Here is a 24,357-nt window from a genome sequence, read left to right on the forward strand (position 1 = left end):
TATAATGTGCAGTGTATGTAGTAGGCCTATCCACCTATATGTGGCCCTTACAGTATAGGCCTATACATATGCAGGCCCATTCACCTACATATAGGCCTATAGACCTACATGCATATTCACATTTAGTTATGCATACGTAGTCTAATAAGATCAACAAGTCATTGTCTATGACCCTCAAACCCAACTCTGGACCTCGAAGCCAGTGTCACTACGTTTTTTCATTGTTCCCTCTAATCAGAAACTGATTTAGACCTGGGACACCAGGTGGGTGCAATTAATTATCAGTTAGAACAGAAAACCAGCAGGGTCCGGACCTCGTAGGGTAAGAGTTAAATACCCCTAGTCTATGAGAACAAGAATAGTCTGTGTCCGAAGCATATAGACCAGGGCTCTCCGACCCTGTTCCTGAAGTGCTACCCTCCTGTAGGTTTTCACTGCAAACCCAGGAACAAGGTCTGGAGCAAAAACCTACAGGACGGTAGCTCTCCAGGAACAGTATCAAAAGGAAAAGTATAAATCATTTCAAATTCCTTATATTAAGCAACCCAGACGGCACCATTTTATTTTTCACACTCAGACATCAAACAAAGGATGTGTTTAGTGAGTCCTAATCAAAAAAGGGACAATCGCGCTCTCTCAGAAGCAGACAAACAAAGTGTGATGTGTCCAAACTCAAAAAGATGTCACATAAAACTTACTTAATTTGATAATATTTTTTATTATTTTCACTGCATTAGGGATAACGTACACAGACGTTGCAACTTTCACATGTATGTAGGTACAAATCCTTTTAATTCAAGACAGCATTTGTAGGGAACACAGGTGAGCAACCCATGCAGGTGCTTCTAATCAGTCTGCCAGATCAGAGGCAGTAGGGAGGAACAAGATTGTCCTCTTGATAAGTGCATGAATTAGACTTTTTCTGTTCTGCTAAGCGTTCAAAATGTAACAAGCTAATTTCGGCAGTCAGAGAAAATGTATAGAGTAAAAAGTATATTATTTTCTTTAGGAATGTCGTGAAGTAAAAGTCGTCATATTAGTAGTAAAGTACAGATACTTTACACCACTGATAAACTATTGAGCCACTGACTTGCGATTCTTTCTGCGTTGGACAGCCATAATGATCTGCTCCAGGATCCTGTCTCTGTTGTTCCTCATGTTGGCCTTGGCCTTCTCCAGGAGGTGTTCGATCATAGGCGCACTGTAGGGCTGCTGGAACGTTGTGTACTTCTCACTCTCCTTCTTAATCTCCTGCTCGTCTAGGAAGAGAACAGAACAATGTACATGTTTTACATCAGCTGGCTTGCGCTCAGATGGGAGGAGTGGACATATTTGAGGTGTGTCCTTAAGAAAATGTTCAGCAATGTAATAAAGTCATGACTTTTCAAATAAGTTACATTTTGTTAGCTACGCTAACCTTACAAACCGAATAGCATATCATTACAGCACTTTGTACCAGGTATGTTAGCTACCCACTGTAATGTTAGTTGGCTACTAATACATCAAACATGCAGTATATTTACTTTATGCCATCTACCAACTGCCCAACGTTTGTTGACTTGATTATTCACGTCATTCAAAAACTTAGCTAAGTGGTATAGTTTTTCAGGGTTGTTCGTACATTCACTCTGGCTATGTAGTCCGATTTCAGAGCACTCTCATCTGACTATGCCAGAGCACAGAATAAATACATTTACTAACGCTCAACACCCATTGAATGTGGCCGGTGTCAGTAAACGTTGGCAAAAAAAGCGTAATTAAATTGTTCTGAGAGCGAAACGCTCTGTATTTACGAATGGACAAGCTGACAACGCCCTGACACTCCAGATTGAATTTACAAACAAACCCAAAGTCTAGCTAGTAATTTGTTATGCTAGCAAGTGGTTGCAAAGCAACAGCCTCAACTTCTGGTAGACATGCAAAGCGCTTTGTGACGACCCTCCCACTCTGTCTGCCGTATTCTCTCTGTTCTTGTTTCCTTGTTAGGATGCCGGTGGGCGGAGTTGGAAGGGTCGTCAGCTAAATGGGAAACACCTGGGCTCGGGTGTGTCCCAGGATATAGAGACCTCTTCCACAGTTATTGAGAGGACTCTCTCCATGCAGACACTTTGTTGATTTTGGTTGTGTAGTTTTGTGGCTTTTTGGTTATTTCCTTTGGCACCTTTCCAACACCCTGCATTATTACATTCAGGTATGCAAAACACTCACTTACACTACTGATTACTGATTACACACACGCCATTGTTAATTATTTAGTTACTTTAGTTAATAAATATATATTTTGATACCCCTTGTCTCCACGTTGTCTCCCTTTTGTTGCGAACTCAGAGCCGGTTCGTACACTCAACTGAAAGGATCCCGTTCGTTTACAGTATGCTAAATTAAACTAATAGTTTATACCTGTTAAGTATGTAGTATACAGTATGGGTATTCGAACACAGCTTCTGTGTTTTTATACTATTCAGGTCAATTCGTAAGTGGCTGAATCTCACCGGATAAATCATCTGAGGGAGGGAAACAGCGCCCCTCTGTGTCAGTATGTGTAACTCATGCATCTGATGCTGTCTGGACCAAAAGAGTATAACATGTTGCAGCAGTAGATTTTGATTGAGTGATGCCAGGGGCGAAGAGAGGGACAGAACCTACACTGTTACACCAGCAAGCATTTTGGACTTCCTTTATCATGGTTTTAAATAATTAGCCTATCAGCATTGAGCTGATCTCAACTGTGGGTTATCCTAGTGCAGCAAAACGCACCCCAAGGGAGGCCAGTTTGGATTCACACCAATCAAATCCTTTCCTAAGCAAAACGTCATTTTCAGAAAACGTCTGTTTCTGGTCTGCTTGTGTTGATGTCCTGCTGTAGCTAGCTTGCTAAATCAGCCCTTTCCTAAGTCATGGATGGAGATGGGGATTTGACATTCTCTCTACATGCCAAGGATTATGATGCCGATTCTGATGTAACCATAAAGAAAATGTTGTGCCACTGGCTTGACATGATTGTAGTTCAAAAGACTTGTTTCTGTGTTTGCAAACATTGCCACACGAGGGCGAGGCGTGCAACTTGGTGGCAGAACAAGGGGGGGTTCTCATAGAACGCCAGGAAGAAAAGCCTCTACATGTTGCATTTCACACTACTTTTGGATTATAATTGGATTTTAAGGTTTGTATGAATGTCCTGCTATTTCAATGATCGTTAGCATTCTAGATAACTGCTGCATCCAAAAGTTATTTTTGCAAAGATCACAACCAAATATAATCTTAGCGACTGTTCAAGCAAGAATCAAAACGTCATTGTAAGCATATGAGAACCCCCCCCCAAAAGTTATTTTGTTTAGAAGTAATAAAAACAAATCTAGGCTGTTGAACGGGCACAGATGGCGATGGGTTACGCACTGCCGCCAAGAGTCGCGCGCATCTGTAGGGTCTATATGTAGTCTAGTAGGCTCATGTTAACTAGCTAGCTAATTTAGCTGGATCATGGTTGTCCATGCAAGGAAGTTTGGAAAGCAACAACTTTAGCTAGGTAGCCTATGACAACAAAAACCAAAAGCCATAGATGGTTTTGTCAACATGAAAGAGACGAGGATGGCTTTGGCGTTCAACTAGTCCAGAAGTAGGGCGAGTCAACATTTTCTGTTTTACTTGTTCACACATGCACACACGCACAGAAATTATTACCATGGACAGCCACGTGATATTTAGCAACATTGGACTACATTTTTTCTGGTATCTTTAAATTTGTTTAGATTTACCATTGTGTTTTGTGTGAACCCCAGGAAGAGTAGCTGTAGCCAATGGGGTTCCTGATAAAACATACTAAATACTAGTGACATCATAAAAAGCAGACAGTTGGTGCAGATAAACAAGAAAAGGACATGACACAGAGAAAAACAAAGAGACAGAAAATAAGAGAGAGGGTGTAGTCAGAGAGACAAGTATAAAAGACAGATAGACACTGACTACTATGATGACTACCACAGACCTTGGCAGTTCTGCAGGTTGAACAGGGGCATGTGCATGATGGTGGGCTGTTTAGGAAGTTGCCCCTCAAAGACATAGCAGTCCTGAGGATGGTCTTTCTCCTCCCTCATCCTCTCATCCACTGGGGGAAAGGGGAGCTTCAGCTCATCCGCATACTGTTTGGAACTAAACACCGTCTGTCAGGAGCAGGATTAGTAGTATGGTTATGTCAATGTCCTTCTCCAAAACAACCCTTAGTACCTAATTCCTAGGCACTACTTCCTTCTCACTAGGCCCTACTCCCTAGGCCAGGGGTGTCACTCAGTCCAGGGAGGGCCGAGTGGCTGCAGGTTTTTGGTTTTTCAATGAAGACCTAGACAACCAGGTGAGGGGACTTCCTTACTAATTAGTGACCATTCATCAATCAAGTACAAGGGTGGAGCGAAAACCCACAGACACTCTCTCCGTTGAATGAGTTTGACACGTGCCCTAGTCACTACTCCCTAGAGAGTGAGCAAGAGAGGAGAGAGAGAGAGTCACTACTCCCTAGAGAGCACACAAGAGGAGAGAGAGAGAGACCACACAAGAGAGGAGAGAGAGAGAGTCACTACTACCTAGAGAGCGAGAGAGACAGTCACTACTACCTAGAGTGCACACAAGGGAGAGAGAGAGAGCGAGAGAGACAGTCACTACTACCTAGGCACTTAATATTCTTCTGAAATGCTTGAATAGGATTAAGTGTGTGTGTGTGTGTGTGTGTGTGTGTGTGTGTTTGCCTCAAATGGGTCTTCTTCGCTGAAGTCCAAGGAGATGATGAGGTCGACCTCCCTGGATGGGCGCAGGATGGGGGGGTAGGGAGAGTTCATCTTTAACGCCTACCAGATGAATCTTCTCTTTGTATGCCATGCAGCAAGGAACTCTAGTATCTGGGGAGATGGAGAGGAATGTAGAGAGAGAGCGAGCGGGGGAAGGTAGAGAGAGCGAGCGGGGGAAGGAAGAGAGAGAGTACGAACGAGCGAGCGGGGGAAGGAAGAGAGAGAGTACGAACGAGCGAGCGGGGGAAGGAAGAGAGAGAGTACGAACGAGCGAGCGGGGGAAGGAAGAGAGAGAGCGAACGAGCGAGCGAGCGTGGGAAGGAAGAGAGAGAGCGAACGAGCGAGCGAGCGGGGGAAGGAAGAGAGAGAGAGCGAACGAGCGAGCGAGCGGGGGAAGGAAGAGAGAGAGAGCGAACGAGCGAGCGAGCGGGGGAAGGAAGAGAGAGAGAGCGAACGAGTGAGCGGGGGAGGGTAGAGAGAGAGCGAACGAGCGAGCGGGGGAAGGTAGAGAGAGCGACCGAGCGAGCGGGGGAGGGTAGAGAGAGCGAACGAGCGAGCGGGGGAGGGTAGAGAGAGCGAACGAGCGAGCGGGGGAAGGAAGAGAGAGAGTGCGAACGAGCGAGCGGGGGAAGGAAGAGAGAGAGAGCGAACGAGCGAGCGGGGGAAGGAAGAGAGAGAGAGCGAACGAGCGAGCGGGGGAAGGAAGAACAAGCGAGCGGGGGAGGGTAGAGAGAGCGAACGAGCGAGCGGGGGAGGGTAGAGAGAGAGCGAACGAGCGAGCAGGGGAGGGTAGAGAGAGCGAACGAGCGAGCGGGGGAGGGTAGAGAGAGCGAACGAGCGAGCGGGGGAGGGTAGAGAGAGAGCGAACGAGCGAGCGGGGGAGGGTAGAGAGAGCGAACGAGCGAGCGGGGGAAGGAAGAGAGAGAGTGCGAACGAGCGAGCGGGGGAAGGAAGAGAGAGAGTGCGAACGAGCGAGCGAAGGAAGAGAGAGAGAGAGCGAACGAGCGAGCGGGGGAAGGAAGAGAGGGAGAGCGAACGAGCGAGCGGGGGAAGGAAGAACGAGCGAGCGGGGGAGGGTAGAGAGAGCGAACGAGCGAGCGGGGGAAGGTAGAGAGAGTACGAACGAGCGAGCGGGGGAAGGAAGAGAGAGAGTACGAACGAGCGAGCGGGGGAAGGAAGAGAGAGAGTGCGAACGAGCGAGCGGGGGAAGGAAGAGAGAGAGTGCGAACGAGCGAGCGGGGGAAGGTAGAGAGAGTACGAACGAGCGAGCGGGGGAAGGAAGAGAGAGAGAGCGAACGAGCGAGCGGGGGAGGGTAGAGAGAGAGCGAACGAGCGAGCGGGGGAGGGTAGAGAGAGCGAACGAGCGAGCGGGGGAGGGTAGAGAGAGCGAACGAGCGAGCGGGGGAGGGTAGAGAGAGAGCGAACGACGCGAGCGGGGGAGGGAAGAGAGAGCGAACGAGCGAGCGGGGGAGGGTAGAGAGAGAGCGAACGAGCGAGCGGGGGATGGTAGAAAGAGAGCGAACGAGCGAGCAGGGGAGGGTGAGAGAGCGAACGAGCGAGCGGGGGAGGGTAGAGGAGAGCGAACGAGCGAGCGGGGGAGGGTAGAGAGAGCGAACGAGCGAGCGGGGGAGGGTAGAGAGAGCGAACGAGCGAGCGGGGGAGGGTAGAGAGAGCGAACGAGCGAGCGGGGGAGGGTAGAGAGAGCGAACGAGCGAGCGAGCGGGGGAGGGTAGAGAGAGCGAACGAGCGAGCGGGGGAGGGTAGAGAGAGCGAACGAGCGAGCGGGGGAGGGTAGAGAGAGAGCGAACGAGCGAGCAGGGGAGGGTAGAGCGAGAGCGAGCGAACGAGCGAGCGGGGGAGGGTAGAGAGAGCAAACGAGCGAGCGGGGGAGGGTAGAGAGAGCGAGCGGGGGAGGGTAGAGAGAGAGCGAGCGAACGAGCGGGGGAGGGTAGAGAGAGCGAGAGCGAGCGAGCGGGGGAGGGGAGGGTAGATGGAGAGAGCGAACCAGCGAGCATGGGGAGGGTAGAGAGAGCAAACGAGCGAGCGGGGGAAGGCAGAGAGAGCGAACGAGCGAGCGGGGGAGGGTAGAGAGAGCGAGCGAACGAGCGAGCGGGGGAGGGTAGAGAGAGCGAGCGGGGGAGGGTAGAGAGAGCGAGCGAGCGAGCGGGGGAGGGTAGAGAGAGCGAACGAGCGAGCGGGGGAGGGTAGAGAGAGCGAACGAGCGAGCGGGGGAGGGTAGAGAGCGAACGAGCGAGCGGGGGAGGGTAGAGAGAGAGCGAACGAGCGAGCGGGGGAGGGTAGAGAGAGCGAACGAGCGAGCGGGGGAGGGTAGAGAGAGCGAACGAGCGAGCGGGGGAGGGTAGAGAGAGAGCGAACGAGCGAGCGGGGGAAGGAAGAGAGAGAGTGCGAACGAGCGAGCGGGGGAAGGAAGAGAGAGAGTGCGAACGAGCGAGCGGGGGAAGGAAGAGAGAGAGGCGAACGAGCGAGCGGGGGAAGGAAGAGAGAGAGAGCGAACGAGCGAGCGGGGGAAGGAAGTAGAGAGCGAGCGAACGAGCGAGCGGGGAGGGTAGAGAGAGAGCGAACGAGCGAGCAGGGGAGGGTAGAGAGAGCGAACGAGCGAGCGGGGGAGGGTAGAGAGAGCGAACGAGCGAGCGGAGGAGGGTAGAGAGCGAGCGGGGGAAGGTAGTGGGGGAGGGAACGAGTGAGCGGGGAAGATAGAGAGCGAACGAGCGAGCGGGGGAAGGTAGAGAGCGAGCGAACGAGCGAGCGGGGGAAGGTAGAGAGAGAGCGAACGAGCGAGCGGGGGAAGGTAGAGAGAGCGAACGAGCGAGCGGGGGAAGGTAGTGGGGGAGGGAACGAGCGAGCGGGGGAAGGTAGAGAGCGAGCGAACGAGCGAGCGGGGAAGGTAGAGAGAGCGAACGAGCGAGCGGGGGAAGGTAGAGAGAGCGGGGGAAGGTAGAGAGCGAGCGAGGGAAGGTAGAGAGCGAGCGAGGGAAGGTAGAGAGCGAACGAGAGATGATCGAGAGAGAACGAGGGAAGGTAGAGAGCGAGCGGGGAAGGGTAGAGAGAGGGAGCGGGAAAGGGTAGAGAAAGCGAGCGAGCGGGGGAGGTAGCGAATGAGCGAGCGGGGGAAAGTAGAGAGAGCGAGCGGGGGAAGGTAGAGAGAGCGAACGAGCGAGCGGGGGAAGGTAGAGAGCGAACGAGCGAGCGGGGGAAGTAGAGCGCGAACGAGGGAAGGTAGAGAGCGAACGAGCGAGCGGGGGAAGGTAGAGAGTGAGCGGGGGAAGGGTAGAGAAAGAAAGAGCGAGGGTAGGGTAGCGAAAGAAAGAGAGCGAGCGGGGGAGGGAGGGTAGAGAAAGAGAGCGAGCGGGGGTAGGGTAGAGAAAGAGAGCGAGTGGGGGAGGGTAGAGAAAGAAAGAGAGCGAGCGGGGGGAGGGAGGGTAGAGAAAGAGAGCGAGCGGGGGTAGGGTAGAGAAAGAGAGCGAGCGGGGGAGGGTAGAGAGATAGCGAGCGGGGGGGGTTGAGAGAGAGCGAGCGGGGGGGTGGAGAGATAGCGAGCGGGGGGGGTTGAGAGAGAGCGAGCGGGGGGGGTTGAGAGAGAGCGAGCCAGCGAGCATGGGGAGGGTAGAGAGAGCAAACGAGCGAGCGGGGGAAGGTAGAGAGAGCGAACGAGCGAGCGGGGGAGGGTAGAGAGAGAGTGAACGAGCGAGCGGGGGAGGGTAGAGAGCAGAGCGAACGAGCGAGAGGGGGAGGGTAGAGAGAGCGAACGAGCGAGCGGAGGAGGGTAGAGAGCGAGCGGGGGAAGGTAGTGGGGGAGGGAACGAGTGAGCGGGGAAGATAGAGAGCGAACGAGCGAGCGGGGGAAGGTAGAGAGAGAGCGAACGAGCGAGCGGGGGAAGGTAGAGAGCGAGCGAACGAGCGAGCGGGGGAAGGTAGAGAGAGCGAACGAGCGAGCGGGGGAAGGTAGAGAGCGAGCGAACGAGCGAGCGGGGGAGGGTAGAGAGGGAGCGAACGAGCGAGCGGGGGAGGGTAGAGAGAGCGAACGAGCGAGCGGGGGAAGGTAGAGAGAGGCGAACGAGCGAGCGGGGGAAGGTAGAGAGCGAGCGAACGAGCGAGCGGGGGAAGGTAGAGAGAGCGAACGAGCGAGCGGGGGAAGGTAGAGAGAGAGAGCGAACGAGCGAGCGGCGAAGGTAGAGAGCGAGCGAACGAGCGAGCGGGGAAGGTAGAGAGCGAGCGAACGGGGGAAGGTAGTGGGGGAGGGAACGAGCGAGCGGGGAAGATAGAGAGAGCGAACGAACGAGCGGGGGAAGGTAGAGAGAGCGAACGAGCGAGCGGGGGAAGGTAGAGAGAGCGAACGAGCGAGCGAGGGAAGGTAGAGAGAGCGGGGGAAGGTAGAGAGCGAGCGAGGGAAGGTAGAGAGCGAGCGAGGGAAGGTAGAGAGCGAACGAGAGATGATCGAGAGAGAACGAGGGAAGGTAGAGAGCGAGCGGGGAAGGGTAGAGAGAGGGAGCGGGGAAGGGTAGAGAAAGCGAGCGAGCGGGGAAGGTAGCGAATGAGCGAGCGGGGGAAAGTAGAGAGAGCGAGCGGGGGAAGGTAGAGAGAGAGCGAACGAGCGAGCGGGGGAGGGTAGAGAGAGCGAACGAGCGAGCGGGGGAGGGTAGAGAGAGAGAGCGAACGAGCGAGCAGGGGGAGGGTAGAGAGAGCGAACGAGCGAGCGGGGGAGGGTAGAGAGAGCGAACGAGCGAGCGGGAGGAGGGTAGAGAAAGAGCGAACGAGCGAGCGAGGACGGGGGGGGAAGATAGAGAGCGAACGAGCGAGCGGGGGAGGGTAGAGAGAGAGAACGAGCGAGCGGGGGAAGGTAGAAAGAGAGCGAACGAGCGAGCGGGGGAGGGTAGAGAGAGCGAACGAGCGAGCGGGGGAGGGTAGAGAGAGCGAACGAGCGAGCGGGGGAGGGTAGAGAGCGAGCGAACGAGCGAGCGGGGGAGGGTAGAGAGAGCGAACGAGCGAGCGGGGGAGGGTAGAGAGAGCGAACGAGCGAGCGAGCGGGGGAGGGTAGAGAGAGCGAACGAGCGAGCGGGGGAGGGTAGAGAGAGCGAACGAGCGAGCGGGGGAAGGTGAGAGAGCGAACGAGCGAGCGGGGGAAGGTAGAGCGCGAACGAGGGAAGGTAGAGAGCGAAAGAGCGAGCGGGGGAGGGTAGAGAGAGCGAACGAGCGGGGGAGGGGAGGGTAGATGGAGAGAGCGAACCAGCGAGCATGGGGAGGGTAGAGAGAGCAAACGAGCGAGCGGGGGAAGGTAGAGAGAGCGAACGAGCGAGCGGGGGAGGGTAGAGAGAGCGAGCGAACGAGCGAGCGGGGGAGGGTAGAGAGTGAGCGAACATGGGGAGGGTAGAGAGAGAGCGAACCAGCGAGCATGGGGAGGGTAGAGAGAGCGAACGAGGAAGATAGAGAGGGTAGAGAGAGCGAACGAGCGAGCGGAGGAGGGTAGAGAGCGAGCGGGGGAAGGTAGTGGGGGAGGGAACGAGTGAGCGGGGAAGATAGAGGGCGAACGAGCGAGCGGGGGAAGGTAGAGAGCGAGCGAACGAGCGAGCGGGGGAAGGTAGAGAGAGCGAACGAGCGAGCGGGGAAGGTAGTGGGGGAGGGAACGAGCGAGCGGGGGAAGGTAGAGAGAGCGAACGAGCGAGCGGGGGAAGGTGGAGAGAGCGAACGGGGGAAGGTGGAGAGCGAGCGAACGAGCGAGGGGAAAGTAGAGAACGAGCGAGCGGGGAAGGTAGAGAGAGCGAACGAGCGAGCGGGGGAAGGTAGAGAGCGAGCGAACGAGCGAGCGGGGGAAGGTAGTGGGGGAGGGAACGAGCGAGCGGGGGAAGGTAGAGAGAGCGAACGAGCGAGCGGGGGAAGGTGGAGAGAGCGAACGGGGGAAGGTGGAGAGCGAGCGAACGAGCGGGGGAGGGTAGAGAGAGCGAGCGAGCGGGGGAGGGTAGAGAGAGAGCGAGCGAGCGGGGGAGGGTAGAGAGAGAGCGAGCGAGCGGGGGAGGGTAGAGAGAGCGAGCGAGCGAGCGGGGAGGGTAGAGAGAGAGCGAGCGAACGAGCGGGGAGGGTAGAGAGAGCGAGCGAACGAGCGGGGAGGGTAGAGAGAGAGAGAGCGAGCGAACGAGCGAGCGGGGGAGGGTAGAGAGAGAGCGAGCGAACGAGCGAGCGGGTGAGGGTAGAGAGAGCGAGCGAACGAGCGAGCGGGGGAGAGTAGAGAGAGGAGCGAAGCGAACGAGCGAGCGGGGGAGGGTAGAGAGAGAGCGAGCGAACGAGCGAGCGGGGGAGGGTAGAGAGAAAGCGAGCGAACGAGCGAGCGGGGGAGGGTAGAGAGAGCGAGCGAACGAGCGAGCTGGGAGGGTAGAGAGCGAGCGAACGAGCGAGGCATGGGGAGGGTAGAGAGAGAGAGCGAACCAGCGAGCATGGGGAGGGTAGAGAAAGAGAGCGAGTGGGGGAGGGTAGAGAAAGAAAGAGAGCGAGCGGGGGGAGGGAGGGTAGAGAAAGAGAGCGAGCGGGGGGTAGGGTAGAGAAAGAGAGCGAGCGGGGGAGGGTAGAGAGATAGCGAGCGGGGGGGGTTGGAGAGAGCGAGCGGGGGGGTGGAGAGATAGCGAGCGGGGGGGGTTGAGAGATAGCGAGCGGGGGGGGGTTGAGAGAGAGCGAGCGGGGGGGTTGAGAGGGAGCGAGCGGGGGGGGTTGAGAGAGAGCGAGCGGGGGGGGTTGAGAGAGCGAGCGGGGGAGGGTAGAGAAAGAGAGCGAGCGGGGGAGGGTAGAGAAAGAGAGCGAGCGGGGGAGGGTAGAGAAAGAGAGCGAGCGGGGGAGGGTAGAGAAAGAGAGCGAGCGGGGGAGGGTAGAGAAAGAGCACAAGAGAGAACCAAGAAAGTTGATATTTTGGAGGGACAACTTAAGATCCTGGTTATGATTTATACTAGTTATGTTATCATGTTAGGAAGAGGTCTGATGTTACTGTACCATATAACTTGAAGAGGAAGTTGGACGTGGTTCCCCATTCCCATTTAATGAGCAGAGGGAAAATGTTCTGTACAATCCAAATGATTGAACCTGGGGGAGACACACCAATTTCAAATTATTCTTAACAAAAATAATCTCAGTTCTCCCTTTCTGGAGAGGACAAGAGAATAAACATTTATCTCATGTCATTATGATGAGAGAGTTTGGGAACGTGACAGTCCAACACAGTCTCAAAACGTGCATGCTGTAATGATAGTACAAGGCCACCATATCCTGTCCAAGTTACTGTAGCGTGGAATCTACAAGCATGACTTAAGGGTGAAAAACGTTAATGAAGGTTGGGTTTATTTCAGTCCTGCACACAAGTAGTCATCAATTCAGAGTGCAGCTGCACGTGACCAAAGAGTAATGGCAGTGGTAAATGTGGTTTGATTTTGGATATTCCTATGGGGCTAGTTAGAGACCATTGGTAAATTACACAATGTACAAATATCCAAATTTCAATGACTTAAACACCTCAAACCAACGATAAATTGTAGAAATTCATATTTAAATATTTAAAGCATTTATTGAGAACTAAAAGGTGTGCAATTGCCTCTTTTACATTTATTGATTGTCCCTAAGTAGCCCCGGCTATCCAATGTCAAATCTATTTTGCCACGGTCACACACCACAATAATTGGTGAAGTAATTTGTCTAACTCTTCCCATCTGCGATCACACAACCACATCAATTCACACCCCGAAACCAACTCACTTTTGAATTCAGTCGTGGCAGCTAGGATTTCTTAATGAACCAAATCTAAAACTAGGACAAATCAGGAAGTTCAGCCACCCTTTAACTTGGAGTGGTTAGGATTAGTGATGGGGAAACTAAGCTTCCTTAAGCATTGAGGCTTTCCAGCCAATTGTGTCGAGAAAAGGTTCATTACTCGGAGCTTCATTATCCGTTCACAATACACATTAGTGAACACATCTGCTGGTCAGCAATAAATAGCAACGTGTGATTATCAGAGGGTTTTTTTCTCCACAGTTTATTGTGTAATATTGTCCTGTAGTTTATTGTCTGGTATTGTCCTGAAGTGTATCGTCTAGTATTGTCCTGTAGTTTAATGTCTAGTATTGTCCTGTAATTTACTGTCTACTATTGTCCTGTAGTTTGTCTACTAGTTTGTAGTTTATTGTTCTGTATATTATTGTCTACTATTGTCCTGTAGTTTATTGTCTAATATTGTCCTGTATTTTATTGTCTGGCATTGTCCTGTAGTTTATTGTCTAATATTGTCCTGCAGTTTATTGTCTAGTATTGTCCTGAGGTTTATTGTCTAGTATTGTCCTGAAGTTTATTGTCTAGTATTGACCTGTAGTTTATGGTCTAGTATTGTCCTGTAGTTTATTGTCTAGTATTGTCCTGTAGTTGAATGTCTAGTATTGTCCAGTAATTTAATGTCTACTATTGTCCTGTAGTTTGTCTATTATTATGCTGTAGTTTATTGTCTACTATTGTCAAGGATTCTATTGTCCTGTAGTTTGTCTAGTATTGTCTTGTAGTTTGTCTAGTATCGTCCTGTATTTTATTGTCCTGTAGTTTATTTTCTAGTATTGTCCTGTAGTTTATGGTCCTGTATATTATTGTCTACTATTGTCCTGTAGTTTATTGTCTAATATTGTCCTGTATTTTATTGTCTGGCATTGTCCTGTAGTTTATTGTCTAGTATTGTCCTGTAGTTTATTGTCTAGTATTGTCCTGTAGTTTAATGTCTAGTATTGTCCTGTAATTTACTGTCTACTATTGTCCTGTAGTTTATTGTCTAGCATTGTCCTGTAGTTTATTGTCTAATATTGTCCTGCAGTTTATTGTCTAGTATTGTCCTGAGGTTTATTGTCTAGTATAGTCCTGAGGTTTATTGTCTAGTATTGTCCTGAAGTTTATTGTCTAGTATTGTCCTGTACTTTATTGTCTAGTATTGTCCTGTAGTTTCTTGTTCTGTATATTATTGTCTACTATTGTCCTGTAGTTTATTGTCTAATATTGTCCTGTATTTTATTGTCTGGCATTGTCCTGTAGTTTATTGTCTAGTATTGTCCTGTAGTTTGTCTAATATTGTTCTGCAGTTTATTGTCTAGTATTGTCCTGAGGTTTATTGTCTAGTATTGTCCTGAGGTTTATTGTCTAGTATTGTCCTGAAGTTTATTGTCTAGTATTGTCCTGTAGTTTATTGTCTAGTATTGTCCTGTAGTTTATTGTCTAGTATTGTCCTGTAGTTGAATGTCTAGTATTGTCCAGTAATTTACTGTCTACTATTGTCCTGTAGTTTGTCTACTATTATGCTGTAGTTTATTGTCTACTATTGTCAAGGATTCTATTGTCCTGTAGTTTGTCTAATATTGTCCTGTAGTTTATTGTCTAGTATCGTCCTGTATTTTATTGTCCTGTAGTTTATTTTCTAGTATTGTCCTGTAGTTTATTTTCTAGTATTGTCCTGTAGTTCATTGTCCTGTATATTATTGTCTACTATTGTCCTGTAGTTTATTGTCTAATATTGTCCTGTATTATATTGTCTAGTATTGTCCTGTAGTTTATTGTGTAGTATTGTCCTGTAGTTTAATGTCTAGTATTGTCCTGTAATTTACTGTCTACTATTGTCCTGTAGTTTATTGTCTAGTATTGTCCTGTAGTTTATTGTCTAATATTGTCCTGTATTTTATGTCTGGCATTGTCCTGTAGTTTATTGTCTAGTATTGTCCTGTAGTTTGTCTAATATTGTCCTGCAGTTTATTGTCTAGTATTGTCCTGAGGTTTATTGTCTAGTATTGTCCTGAGGTTTATTGTCTAGTATTGTCCTGAAGTTTATTGTCTAGTATTGTCCTGTAGTTTATTGTCTAGTATTGTCCTGTAGTTTATTGTCTAGTATTGTCCTGTAGTTGAATGTCTAGTATTGTCCAGTAATTTACTGTCTACTATTGTCCTGTAGTTTGTCTACTATTATGCTGTAGTTTATTGTCTACTATTGTCAAGGATTCTATTGTCCTGTAGTTTGTCTAATATTGTCCTGTAGTTTATTGTCTAGTATCGTCCTGTATTTTATTGTCCTGTAGTTTATTTTCTAGTATTGTCCTGTAGTTTATTTTCTAGTATTGTCCTGTAGTTTATTGTCCTGTATATTATTGTCTACTATTGTCCTGTAGTTTATTGTCTAATATTGTCCTGTATTATATTGTCTAGTATTGTCCTGTAGTTTATTGTGTAGTATTGTCCTGTAGTTTAATGTCTAGTATTGTCCTGTAATTTACTGTCTACTATTGTCCTGTAGTTTATTGTCTAGTATTGTCCTGTAGTTTATTGTCTAATATTGTCCTGCAGTTTATTGTCTAGTATTGTCCTGAGCTTTATTGTCTAGTATAGTCCTGAGGTTTATTGTCTAGTATTGTCCTGAAGTTTATTGTCTAGTATTGTCCTGTACTTTATTGTCTAGTATTGTCCTGTAGTTTATTGTTCTGTATATTATTGTCTACTATTGTCCTGTAGTTTATTGTCTAGTATTGTCCTGAAGTGTATTGTCTAGTATTGTCCTGTAGTTTATTGTCTAATATTGTCCTGCAGTTTATGGTCTAGTAATGTCCTGCAGTTTATTGTCTAGTAATGTCCTGTAGTTTATTGTCTAGTTTTGTCCTGCAGTTTATTGTCTAGTATTGGCCTGTAGTTTATTGTCTAGTATTGTCCTGAAGTGTATCGTCTAGTATTGTCCTGTAGTTTAATGTCTAGTATTGTCCTGTAATTTACTGTCTACTATTGTCCTGTAGTTTGTCTACTATTGTGCTGTAGTTTATTGTCTACTATTGTCAAGGAATGTATTGTCCTGTAGTTTGTCTAATATTGTCCTGTAGTTTATTGTCTAGTATCGTCCTGTAGTTTATTGTTCTGTATATTATTGTCTACTATTGTCCTGTAGTTTATTTTCTAGTATTGTCCTGTAGTTTATTGTTCTGTATATTATTGTCTACTATTGTCCTGTAGTTTATTGTCTAATATTGTCCTGTATTTTATTGTCTGGCATTGTCCTGTAGTTTATTGTCTAATATTGTCCTGTAGTTTATTGTCTAGTATTGTCCTGTAGTTTGTCTAATATTGTCCTGCAGTTTATTGTCTAATATTGTCCTGCAGTTTATTGTCTAGTATTGTCCTGAGGTTTATTGTCTAGTATTGTCCTGTAGTTTGTCTAATATTGTCCTGCAGTTTATTGTCTAATATTGTCCTGCAGTTTATTGTCTAGTATTGTCCTGAGGTTTATTGTCTAGTATTGTCCTGAAGTTATTGTCTAGTATTGTCCTGTAGTTTATTGTCTAGTATTGTCCTGTAGTTTATTATCTAGTATTGTCCTGTAGTTGAATGTCTAGTATTGTCCAGTAATTTAATGTCTACTATTGTCCTGTAGTTTGTCTACTATTATGCTGTAGTATATTGTCTACTATTGTCAAGGATTCTATTGTCCTGTAGTTTGTCTAGTATTGTCTTGTAGTTTGTCTAGTATTGTCCTGTGTTTTATTGTCCTGTAGTTTATTTTCTAGTATTGTCCTGTAGTTTATTGTTCTGTATATTATTGTCTACTATTGTCCTGTAGTTTATTGTCTAATATTGTCCTGTATTTTATTGTCTGGCATTGTCCTGTAGTTTATTGTCTAATATTGTCCTGCAGTTTATTGTCTAGTATTGTCCTGAGGTTTATTGTCTAGTATTGTCCTGAAGTTTATTGTCTAGTATTGTCCTGTAGTTTATTGTCTAGTATTGTCCTGTAGTTTATTTTCTAGTATTGTCCTGTAGTTTATTGTCCTGTATATTATTGTCTACTATTGTCCTGTAGTTTATTGTCTAATATTGTCCTGTATTTTATTGTCTGGCATTGTCCTGTAGTTTATTGTCTAGTATTGTCCTGTAGTTTATTGTCTAGTATTGTCCTGTAGTTTAATGTCTAGTATTGTCCTGTAATTTACTGTCTACTATTGTCCTGTAGGTTATTGTCTATTATTGTCCTGTAGTTTATTGTCTAGTATTGTCCTGCAGTTTATTGTCTAGTATTGTCCTGTACTTTATTGTCTAGTATTGTCCTGTAGTTTCTTGTTCTGTATATTATTGTCTACTATTGTCCTGTAGTTTATTGTCTAATATTGTCCTGTATTTTATTGTCTGGCATTGTCCTGTAGTTTATTGTCTAGTATTGTCCTGTAGTTTATTGTCCTGTATATTATTGTCTACTATTGTCCTGTAGTTTATTGTCTAATATTGTCCTGTATTATATTGTCTAGTATTGTCCTGTAGTTTATTGTCTAGTATTGTCCTGTAGTTTATTGTCTAGTATTGTCCTGTAGTTTAATGTCTAGTATTGTCCTGTAATTTACTGTCTACTATTGTCCTGTAGTTTGTCTACTATTGTCCTGTTGTTTATTGTCTTGTATTGTCCTGTAGTTTATTGTCTAATATTGTCCTGCAGTTTATTGTCTAGTATTGTCCTGTAGTTCATTGTCTAGTATTGTCCTGTAGTTTATTGTCTAGTTTTGCCCTGTAGTTTATTGTCTAGTATTGTCCTGTAGTTGAATGTCTAGTGATGTCCTGTAATTTACTGTCTACTATTGTCCTGTAGTTTGTCTACTATTGTGCTGAAGTTTATTGTCTACTATTGTCAAGGATTCTATTGTCCTGTAGTTTGTCTAATATTGTCCTGTAGTTTATTGTCTAGTATTGTCCTGTATTTTATTGTCCTGGAGTTTATTTTCTAGTATTGTCCTGTAGTTTATTGTCCTGTGTATTATTGTCTACTATTGTCCTGTAGTTTATTGTCTAATATTGTCCTTTATTTTATTGTCTACTATTGCCCTGTAGTTTATTGTCTACTATTGTCTTATTGTATAATATTGTCCTGTAGTTTATTGTCTACAATTGTCCTGTAGTTTATTGTGCAGTATTGCCCTGTAGTTTATTGTCCTGTATGTTATTGTATACTATTGTCCTGTAGTTTATTGTCTAGTATTACCCTGTAGTTTATTGTCCAGTATTGTACTGTAGTTTATTGTCCTGTATTTTATTGTCTAGTATTGTCCTGTAATTTATTGTCTACTGATTGTCCTGTAATTTAATGTCTAGTATTGTCCTGTAGTTTATTGTCTAGTATTGTCCTGTAGTTTATTGTCTAGTATTGTCCTCTAGGATTCTATTGTCCTGTTTATTATTGTCTACTATTGTCCTGTAGTTTATTGTCTAGTATTGCCCTGTAGTTTATTGTCCAGTATTGTCCTGTAGTTTATTGCCCTGTGTTTTATTGTCTTGTATTGTCCTGTAGTTTATTGTCTACTATTGCCCTGTAGTTTATTGTCTGGTATTGCCCTGTAGTTTATTGTCTAGTATTGTCCTGCAGTTTATTTTCTAGTATTGTCCTGTAGTTTATTGTGCAGGTATTGCCCTGTAGTTTATTGTCCTGTATGTTATTGTATACTATTGTCCTGTAGTTTATTGTCTAGTATTACCCTGTAGTTTATTGTCCAGTATTGTACTGTAGTTTATTGTCCTGTATTTTATTGTCTAGTATTGTCCTGTAATTTATTGTCTACTATTGTCCTGTAATTTAATGTCTAGTATTGTCCTGTAGTTTATTGTCTAGTATTGTCCTGTAGTTTAGTGTCTGATATTGTTCTGAAGTTTATTGTCTAATGGTGTCCTGTAGTTTATTGTCTAGTATTGTCCTGTAGTTTATTGTCTAGTATTGTCCTCTAGTTTATTGTCCTGTTTATTATTGTCTACTATTGTCTTGTAGTTTATTGTCTAGTATTACCCTGTAGTTTATTGTCCAGTATTGTCCTGTAGTTTATTGCCCTGTATTTTATTATCTTGTATTGTCCTGTAGTTTATTGTCTACTATTGCCCTGTAGTTTATTATCTGGTATTGTCCTGTAGTTTATTGTCTAGTATTGTCCTGTAGCTCTATGTCTACTATTGTCCTGTAGTTTATTTTCTAGTATTGTCCTGTAGTTTATTGTCTGGTATTGTCCTGTAGTTTAGTGTCTAGTATTGTCCTGTAATTTATTGTCTAGTATTGTCCTGTAGTTTATTGTGTTGTATTGTCCTCTAGTTTATTGTCCTGTTTATTATTGTCTACTATTGTCTTGTAGTTTATTGTGTAGTATTACCCTGTAGTTTATTGTCCAGTATTGTCCTGTAGTTTATTGTCTAGTGTTGTCCTGTAGTTTATGGTCTACTATTGTCCTGTAGTTTATTGTCTGCTATTGTCCTGTAGTTTATTGTCTACTGTTGTCCTTTGTTTTTGGTCCACTAGTGTTCTGTAGTTTATTGTCTAGTTTTGTCCTGTCATTTATTGTCTAGTATTGTCCTGTAGTTTATTGTCTAGTATTGCCCTGTAGTTTATTGTCCTGTGTTTTATTGTCTAATATTGTTCTGTAGTTTATTGTCCTGTGTTTTATTGTCTAATATTGTTCTGTAGTTTATTGTCCTGTATTTTATTGTCTTGTTTTTTTTCCTGTAGTTTATTGTCTACTTTTGTCCGGTAGTTTATTGTCTAGTAGTGTCCTGTAGTTTATGGTCTACTATTGTCCTGTAGTTTATGGTCTAGTAGTGTCCTGTAGTTTATGGTCTAGTATTGTCCTGTAGTTTATGGTCTAGTATTGTCCTGTAGTTTATGGTCTAGTAGTGTCCTGTAGTTTATGGTCTAGTAGTGTCCTGTAGTTTATGGTCTAGTAATGTCCTGTAGTTTATGGTCTAGTATTGTCCTGTAGTTATTGTCTAGTATTGTCCTGTAGTTTATGGTCTAGTATTGTCTTGTAGTTTATTGTCTAGTAATGTCCTGTAGTTTATTGTTTAGTATTGTTCGGTAGTTTATTGTCTACTATTGTTTTGGAGTATTGTTTTACGTTTTTGTTTTTGATTGAAGGTGATTCTCTTCGTTGTTGTTGTTTCTTTGTGTTTCTTTACTGGGTCTGTTCCTGGGTTGTATTGTTGTTATATTCTTTCTTATTGACTTATCTTTTGTATTTTGTCTCTCTATCGTTGTCTTTGATGGGTGTTTTATCATCTGGATGGGTGGGGGGAAGGGGAGGGGTGAAAGACTACCTTAGTGCAAGAAGTTAACCTGATTTTAAGACATTTTTGTCACCTAAAGATATTTTAAAAATGAAACTACAAACATTATTTATCACAAATGAACTCAAAGGGAATGTTGTTTCAATGATCCAAAATACAACTTACAATTCTACACACTAGTCTTGCAGACTAACTAGCGTGATGCACTGTAGCTTACCTCCAAATAATAAGTCCCAGATCTTTTTTCCCACATAAGCAATGTCCATCTGCCCGTCTGCAATGACACTCCCACAGATACCTGACCAGAAACAACAAACAAGCAACAATAAATTGATGTGTGTGCACGTTTTCTTGTGCATGTGTGTGAGTGCATGTGTGTCTATGCGTTCCCCACCTTGCAGCAGAACCATGTCCATTTCCTTCCTCTTCTCTGTCATAATCCCGCCTTCAAACTTGCACCTGAGACAGGAAGTGTCGATGAAAGCGCCCAATCCGGAGAAGCCACACTCGTGGGGTGTCATCTCAAACCACACTGCTACAGAAAACAGTGGGGGAGAATTGTCTGGAATGACACCCTATTCCCTATATAGTGCACTACTTCTAAACATTGGCCGACTGGGGCTCAGACTAATGCCTGGCTTGGTTTTTAGGCATCTACAGTAGAGTGTTTGTTCATGTTGTATTCATTGTTTGTAGTGTTTGTATTGTTCTGGTTCTAAAACACTTTGAGACAATTGTCTTTGTAAAAAGCGCTATACAAATCCATTTCATTGATTGATGCTGCATTCACAGTGCACTCGGAACTCATTATACAAATATGACACCCAAGTTTTCCACTCTGAGAGTATCAGAATCAACCGGTAGGAAGCTCTATGGGAAAAAAGTTGATTTTAACTCAGAAGTTCTGAGTTTCCGAGTTTGCATGAATGCTGCATAACAGTCGCCTTTAGTGCAATGCTGTTTGTTGCGGTCGAGTTCTATGGCGCTGTAGATGGGGTAAGGGTTGGTGCTGTCCCTGTGAGCTTCTTCAGAGAGACGGCGAGTGTCCATCTGATACAAGAGAGAGAGAAAAAGGGGGAAGAGACAGGGAGAGATAATCAGCTCAACAGAGGCAGAGAAAGAGACATGCAGGCAGACAGACAGACACGGACACATACGCAAACACACACACATAAACCATACACTGATCTCCTTCATGAAATAGCAGGCAATGAAGGCGCCCCAGAAGTCAGTGAGGTTGAAGTCCTGGTCGCTGTCTTTCCACTGTTTCAGCCAGTCCACAGCCTTCTTCAAATCCACCGTAGGACCCCATCACCTCATCACAGCGCTTATTCAGCGACCAATCTGGATCACTGTACAGGGATGACATGCACCTGTGTGTATGTGTGTGTGTGTGTGTGTGTGTGTGTGTGTGTGTGTGTGTGTGTGTGTGTGTGTGTGAGAGAGAGAGAGGGGTGGACGAGGGAGAGAGAGATACCTAATTTGTTTCAGCACATTCAAAATGAACTTTCCCACTAAGAATAATAGTAAATAAGAGTGTGTGTGTGTGTGTGTGTGTGTGTGTGTGTGTGTGTGTGTGTGTGTGTGTGTGTGTGTGTGTGTGTGTGTGTGTGTGTGTGTGTGTGTGTGTGTACCAGGTGGTGCCTGACACCCCACACATGTAGAGGAGGCTGCCCAGCAGGTTGTCCTGTTCCAGCTGAAACAGAGATCCCAGCATGCCCAGTGCTGCCCTCTCTCCTCCACCCGAGCCCAGCAACACTATGTTAGGAACATCCTCCTGAGAGATGGGGAGAGAGAGACAGAGAGAGACAGACAGACACAGGAGAGAGACAGAGAGATCAAATCTAGAGAATTTCACATCAGTGTCCCATCATACGTTATATAAGAGAGAAGGGGGGCTGGGCTAACAGGTAGCTGGAGACATGAGGGGGGGATCCATATGTAGATGGATGTGGAGAGAGGGAGGAGTTAGAGAGAGAAAGAGAGCATGCACGAGAGAGAGAATGATCAAAAGAAAGAGGAAACTGGAGTACCCACTAGTTCACAGTAGATCTCCAGACTGTTCAGCCACTCCTTTATCAGAGTCTTCCTCGCCATCACGTATTTTATCTCTTCATCATTGATGGATTGAGACAGACGCACAGTCTGACAGAATGAACAAAAGACAGCAAAAATGACGTGTACAGGATATTATTTTATAATGATACCATTTGGTGAACTAAAGTGTTGATAGCTAAGGAAAAATATTTTATTCAATGTCTTTAATTGAGCCATAACACTTCTAAAGTAACGTGGCATTTCATAAAAAGTTATTGTAAGATAAATAAAACATAATTCTGACATATTATACTCTCACTTTGTCAGAAAAGTATATTTTATTCCTTCATTCTGGATGCATATTCATATATATGTATTACAGTACAGTGTGGTATGTTGCAGACAAATTTCATCCTCATATTGTGTAAACATAAACATAATGAAGTAAGTTTCCTTTCATTATGATTTAATCTGGTGAGCTTAGTATTGACAACAACAGAAAAGGGTTGTGTTCAATGTATATTTGAGCGATATCAGCTATGCAGTAGCATAGAATTTGACGAGAACCAAACATAATATTGTGTGGTTTATTTCAGACAAATGTCCTTCTCTATATTGTGATGATGAGTTTCTTACCTCAGGAAGTATCAGTTTGTTTCACCATTGCTTCTCACTGAGTCCACCAAAACAGATCCTTTAAACACAAACCAATCCCTTGGTTTTTATGCATGTCATAGGGTCAGAAAACTCTCAATAAGATGTTATTTGGGTTACAAAATATTATAATAATAACAGCAGTACTGTGGTAGTCAATTACTCTTTAAATTCTCACATTTGGGTCTAAGGAGATATAGGGCTCAGTTGAAACCCAAAGACACTCTAATATATATTTTCTATGTCCTAAACACATCTATCAATGTGACTTCAACACTAGAAGCCAAAGACTCTAGACTGATTTGAATAAAGGTCACCTGCATCATTCTATTACACAACAATCAATCCCATTTATTTATATAGCACTTTTTACAAAGACAGATTGTCACAAAGGACATCACAACATGAACAATATAATATATATAAACAATAAAGCAAAACACAAACGCTACATGCCCCTTTTCTATTGTGGTGAGTATTTCTTTGTTATCAAATGAAATTGTATTGGTCACATGTGCCGAATACAACAGGTGTAGACCTTACAGTGAAATGCTTACTTACAAGCCCTGAACCAACAATGCAGTTTCCCCCCAAAATATGGATAAGAATAAGAAATAACAGTAAGTAATTAAAGAGCAGCAGTAAAATAACAATAGCAAGACTATATACAGGGGGTACTGGTACAGAGTTAATGTGCGGGGGCACTGGTTTGTTGAGGTAATATGTATATGTAGGTAGAGTTATTAAAGTTATTATGCATAGATGATAAAAACAGAGTGTAGCAGCTGTGTAAATAAGGGGGAGGGGCAATGCAAATAGTCTGGGTAGCCATTTGATTAGATGTTCAGGAGTCTTATGGCTTGGGGGTAAAAGCTGTTTAGAAGCCTCTTGGACCTAGACTTGGCGTTCCGGTACCACTTTTTTATTTATTTTTTATTTCAACTTTATTTATTTCACCTTTATTTAACCAGGTAGGCAAGTTGAGAACAAGTTCTCATTTACAATTGCGACCTGGCCAAGATAAAGCAAAGCAGTTCGACACATACAACAACACAGAGTTAGACATGGAGTAAAACAAACATACAGTCAATAATACAGTAGAAAAATAAGTCTATATACAATGTGAGCAAATGAGGTGAGATAAGGGAGGTACCACTTCCCATGCGGTAGCCGAGAGAACAGTCTATGACTAGGGTGGCTGGAGACTTTGACAATGTTTAGGGCCTTCCTCTGACACTGCCTGGTATAGAGTTCCTGGATGGCAGGAAGCTTGGCCCCAGTGATGTACTGGGCCGTACGCACTACCCTCTATTGCACCTTGCGGTCGGAGGCCGAGCAGTTGCCATACCAGGCAGTGATGGAACCAGTCAGGATACTCTCGATGGTGCAGCTGTAGATCATTTTGAGGATCTGAGAACTCATGCCAAATCTTTTCAGCCTCATGAGGGGGAATAGGTTTTGTCGTGACCTCTTCATGACTGTCTTGGTGTGCTTTGACCATGTTAGTTTGTTGGTGATATGGACACCAAGGAACTTGAACCTCTCAACCTGCTCCACTGCAGCCCCGTCGATGAGAATGGGGGCGTGCTCAGTCCTCTTTTTCCTGTAGTCCACAATCATCTCCTTTATCTTGATCACGTTGAGGGAGAGGTTATTGTCCTGGCACCACACGGCCAGGTCTCTGACCTCCTCCCTATAGGTTGTCTCTTCATTGTCAGTGATCAGGCCTAGCACTTTTGTGTCATCAGCAAACTTAAATATAGTGTTGGAGTTGTGCCTGTCCGTTTAGTCATGAGTGAACAGGGAGTAC

General features: G+C 45.6%; 1 protein-coding gene across 1 annotated transcript; it reads right to left on the reverse strand.

Moving 5' to 3' along the window:
• Window positions 1–698: 698 nt before the first annotated feature.
• Window positions 699–22,003, reverse strand: LOC106577823 (cytosolic phospholipase A2 gamma). The gene is made up of 9 exons (XM_082965192.1): window positions 21,894–22,003; window positions 21,491–21,633; window positions 21,039–21,229; window positions 20,251–20,906; window positions 20,074–20,154; window positions 11,772–11,861; window positions 4,740–4,889; window positions 3,986–4,160; window positions 699–1,259 (listed from the first exon to the last, which is right to left on the reverse strand). Exons 7-9 carry the CDS (start codon window positions 4,827–4,829, stop codon window positions 1,075–1,077), a joined length of 450 nt encoding a protein of 149 aa, XP_082821318.1. The 5' UTR covers window positions 4,830–4,889; window positions 11,772–11,861; window positions 20,074–20,154; window positions 20,251–20,906; window positions 21,039–21,229; window positions 21,491–21,633; window positions 21,894–22,003; the 3' UTR covers window positions 699–1,074.
• Between the last annotated feature and the right edge of the window lie 2,354 nt (window positions 22,004–24,357).

This window comes from Salmo salar, chromosome 18, assembly GCF_965601325.2.
Source record: "Salmo salar chromosome 18, fSalSal1, whole genome shotgun sequence".
Lineage (NCBI taxonomy): Eukaryota > Metazoa > Chordata > Actinopteri > Salmoniformes > Salmonidae > Salmo > Salmo salar.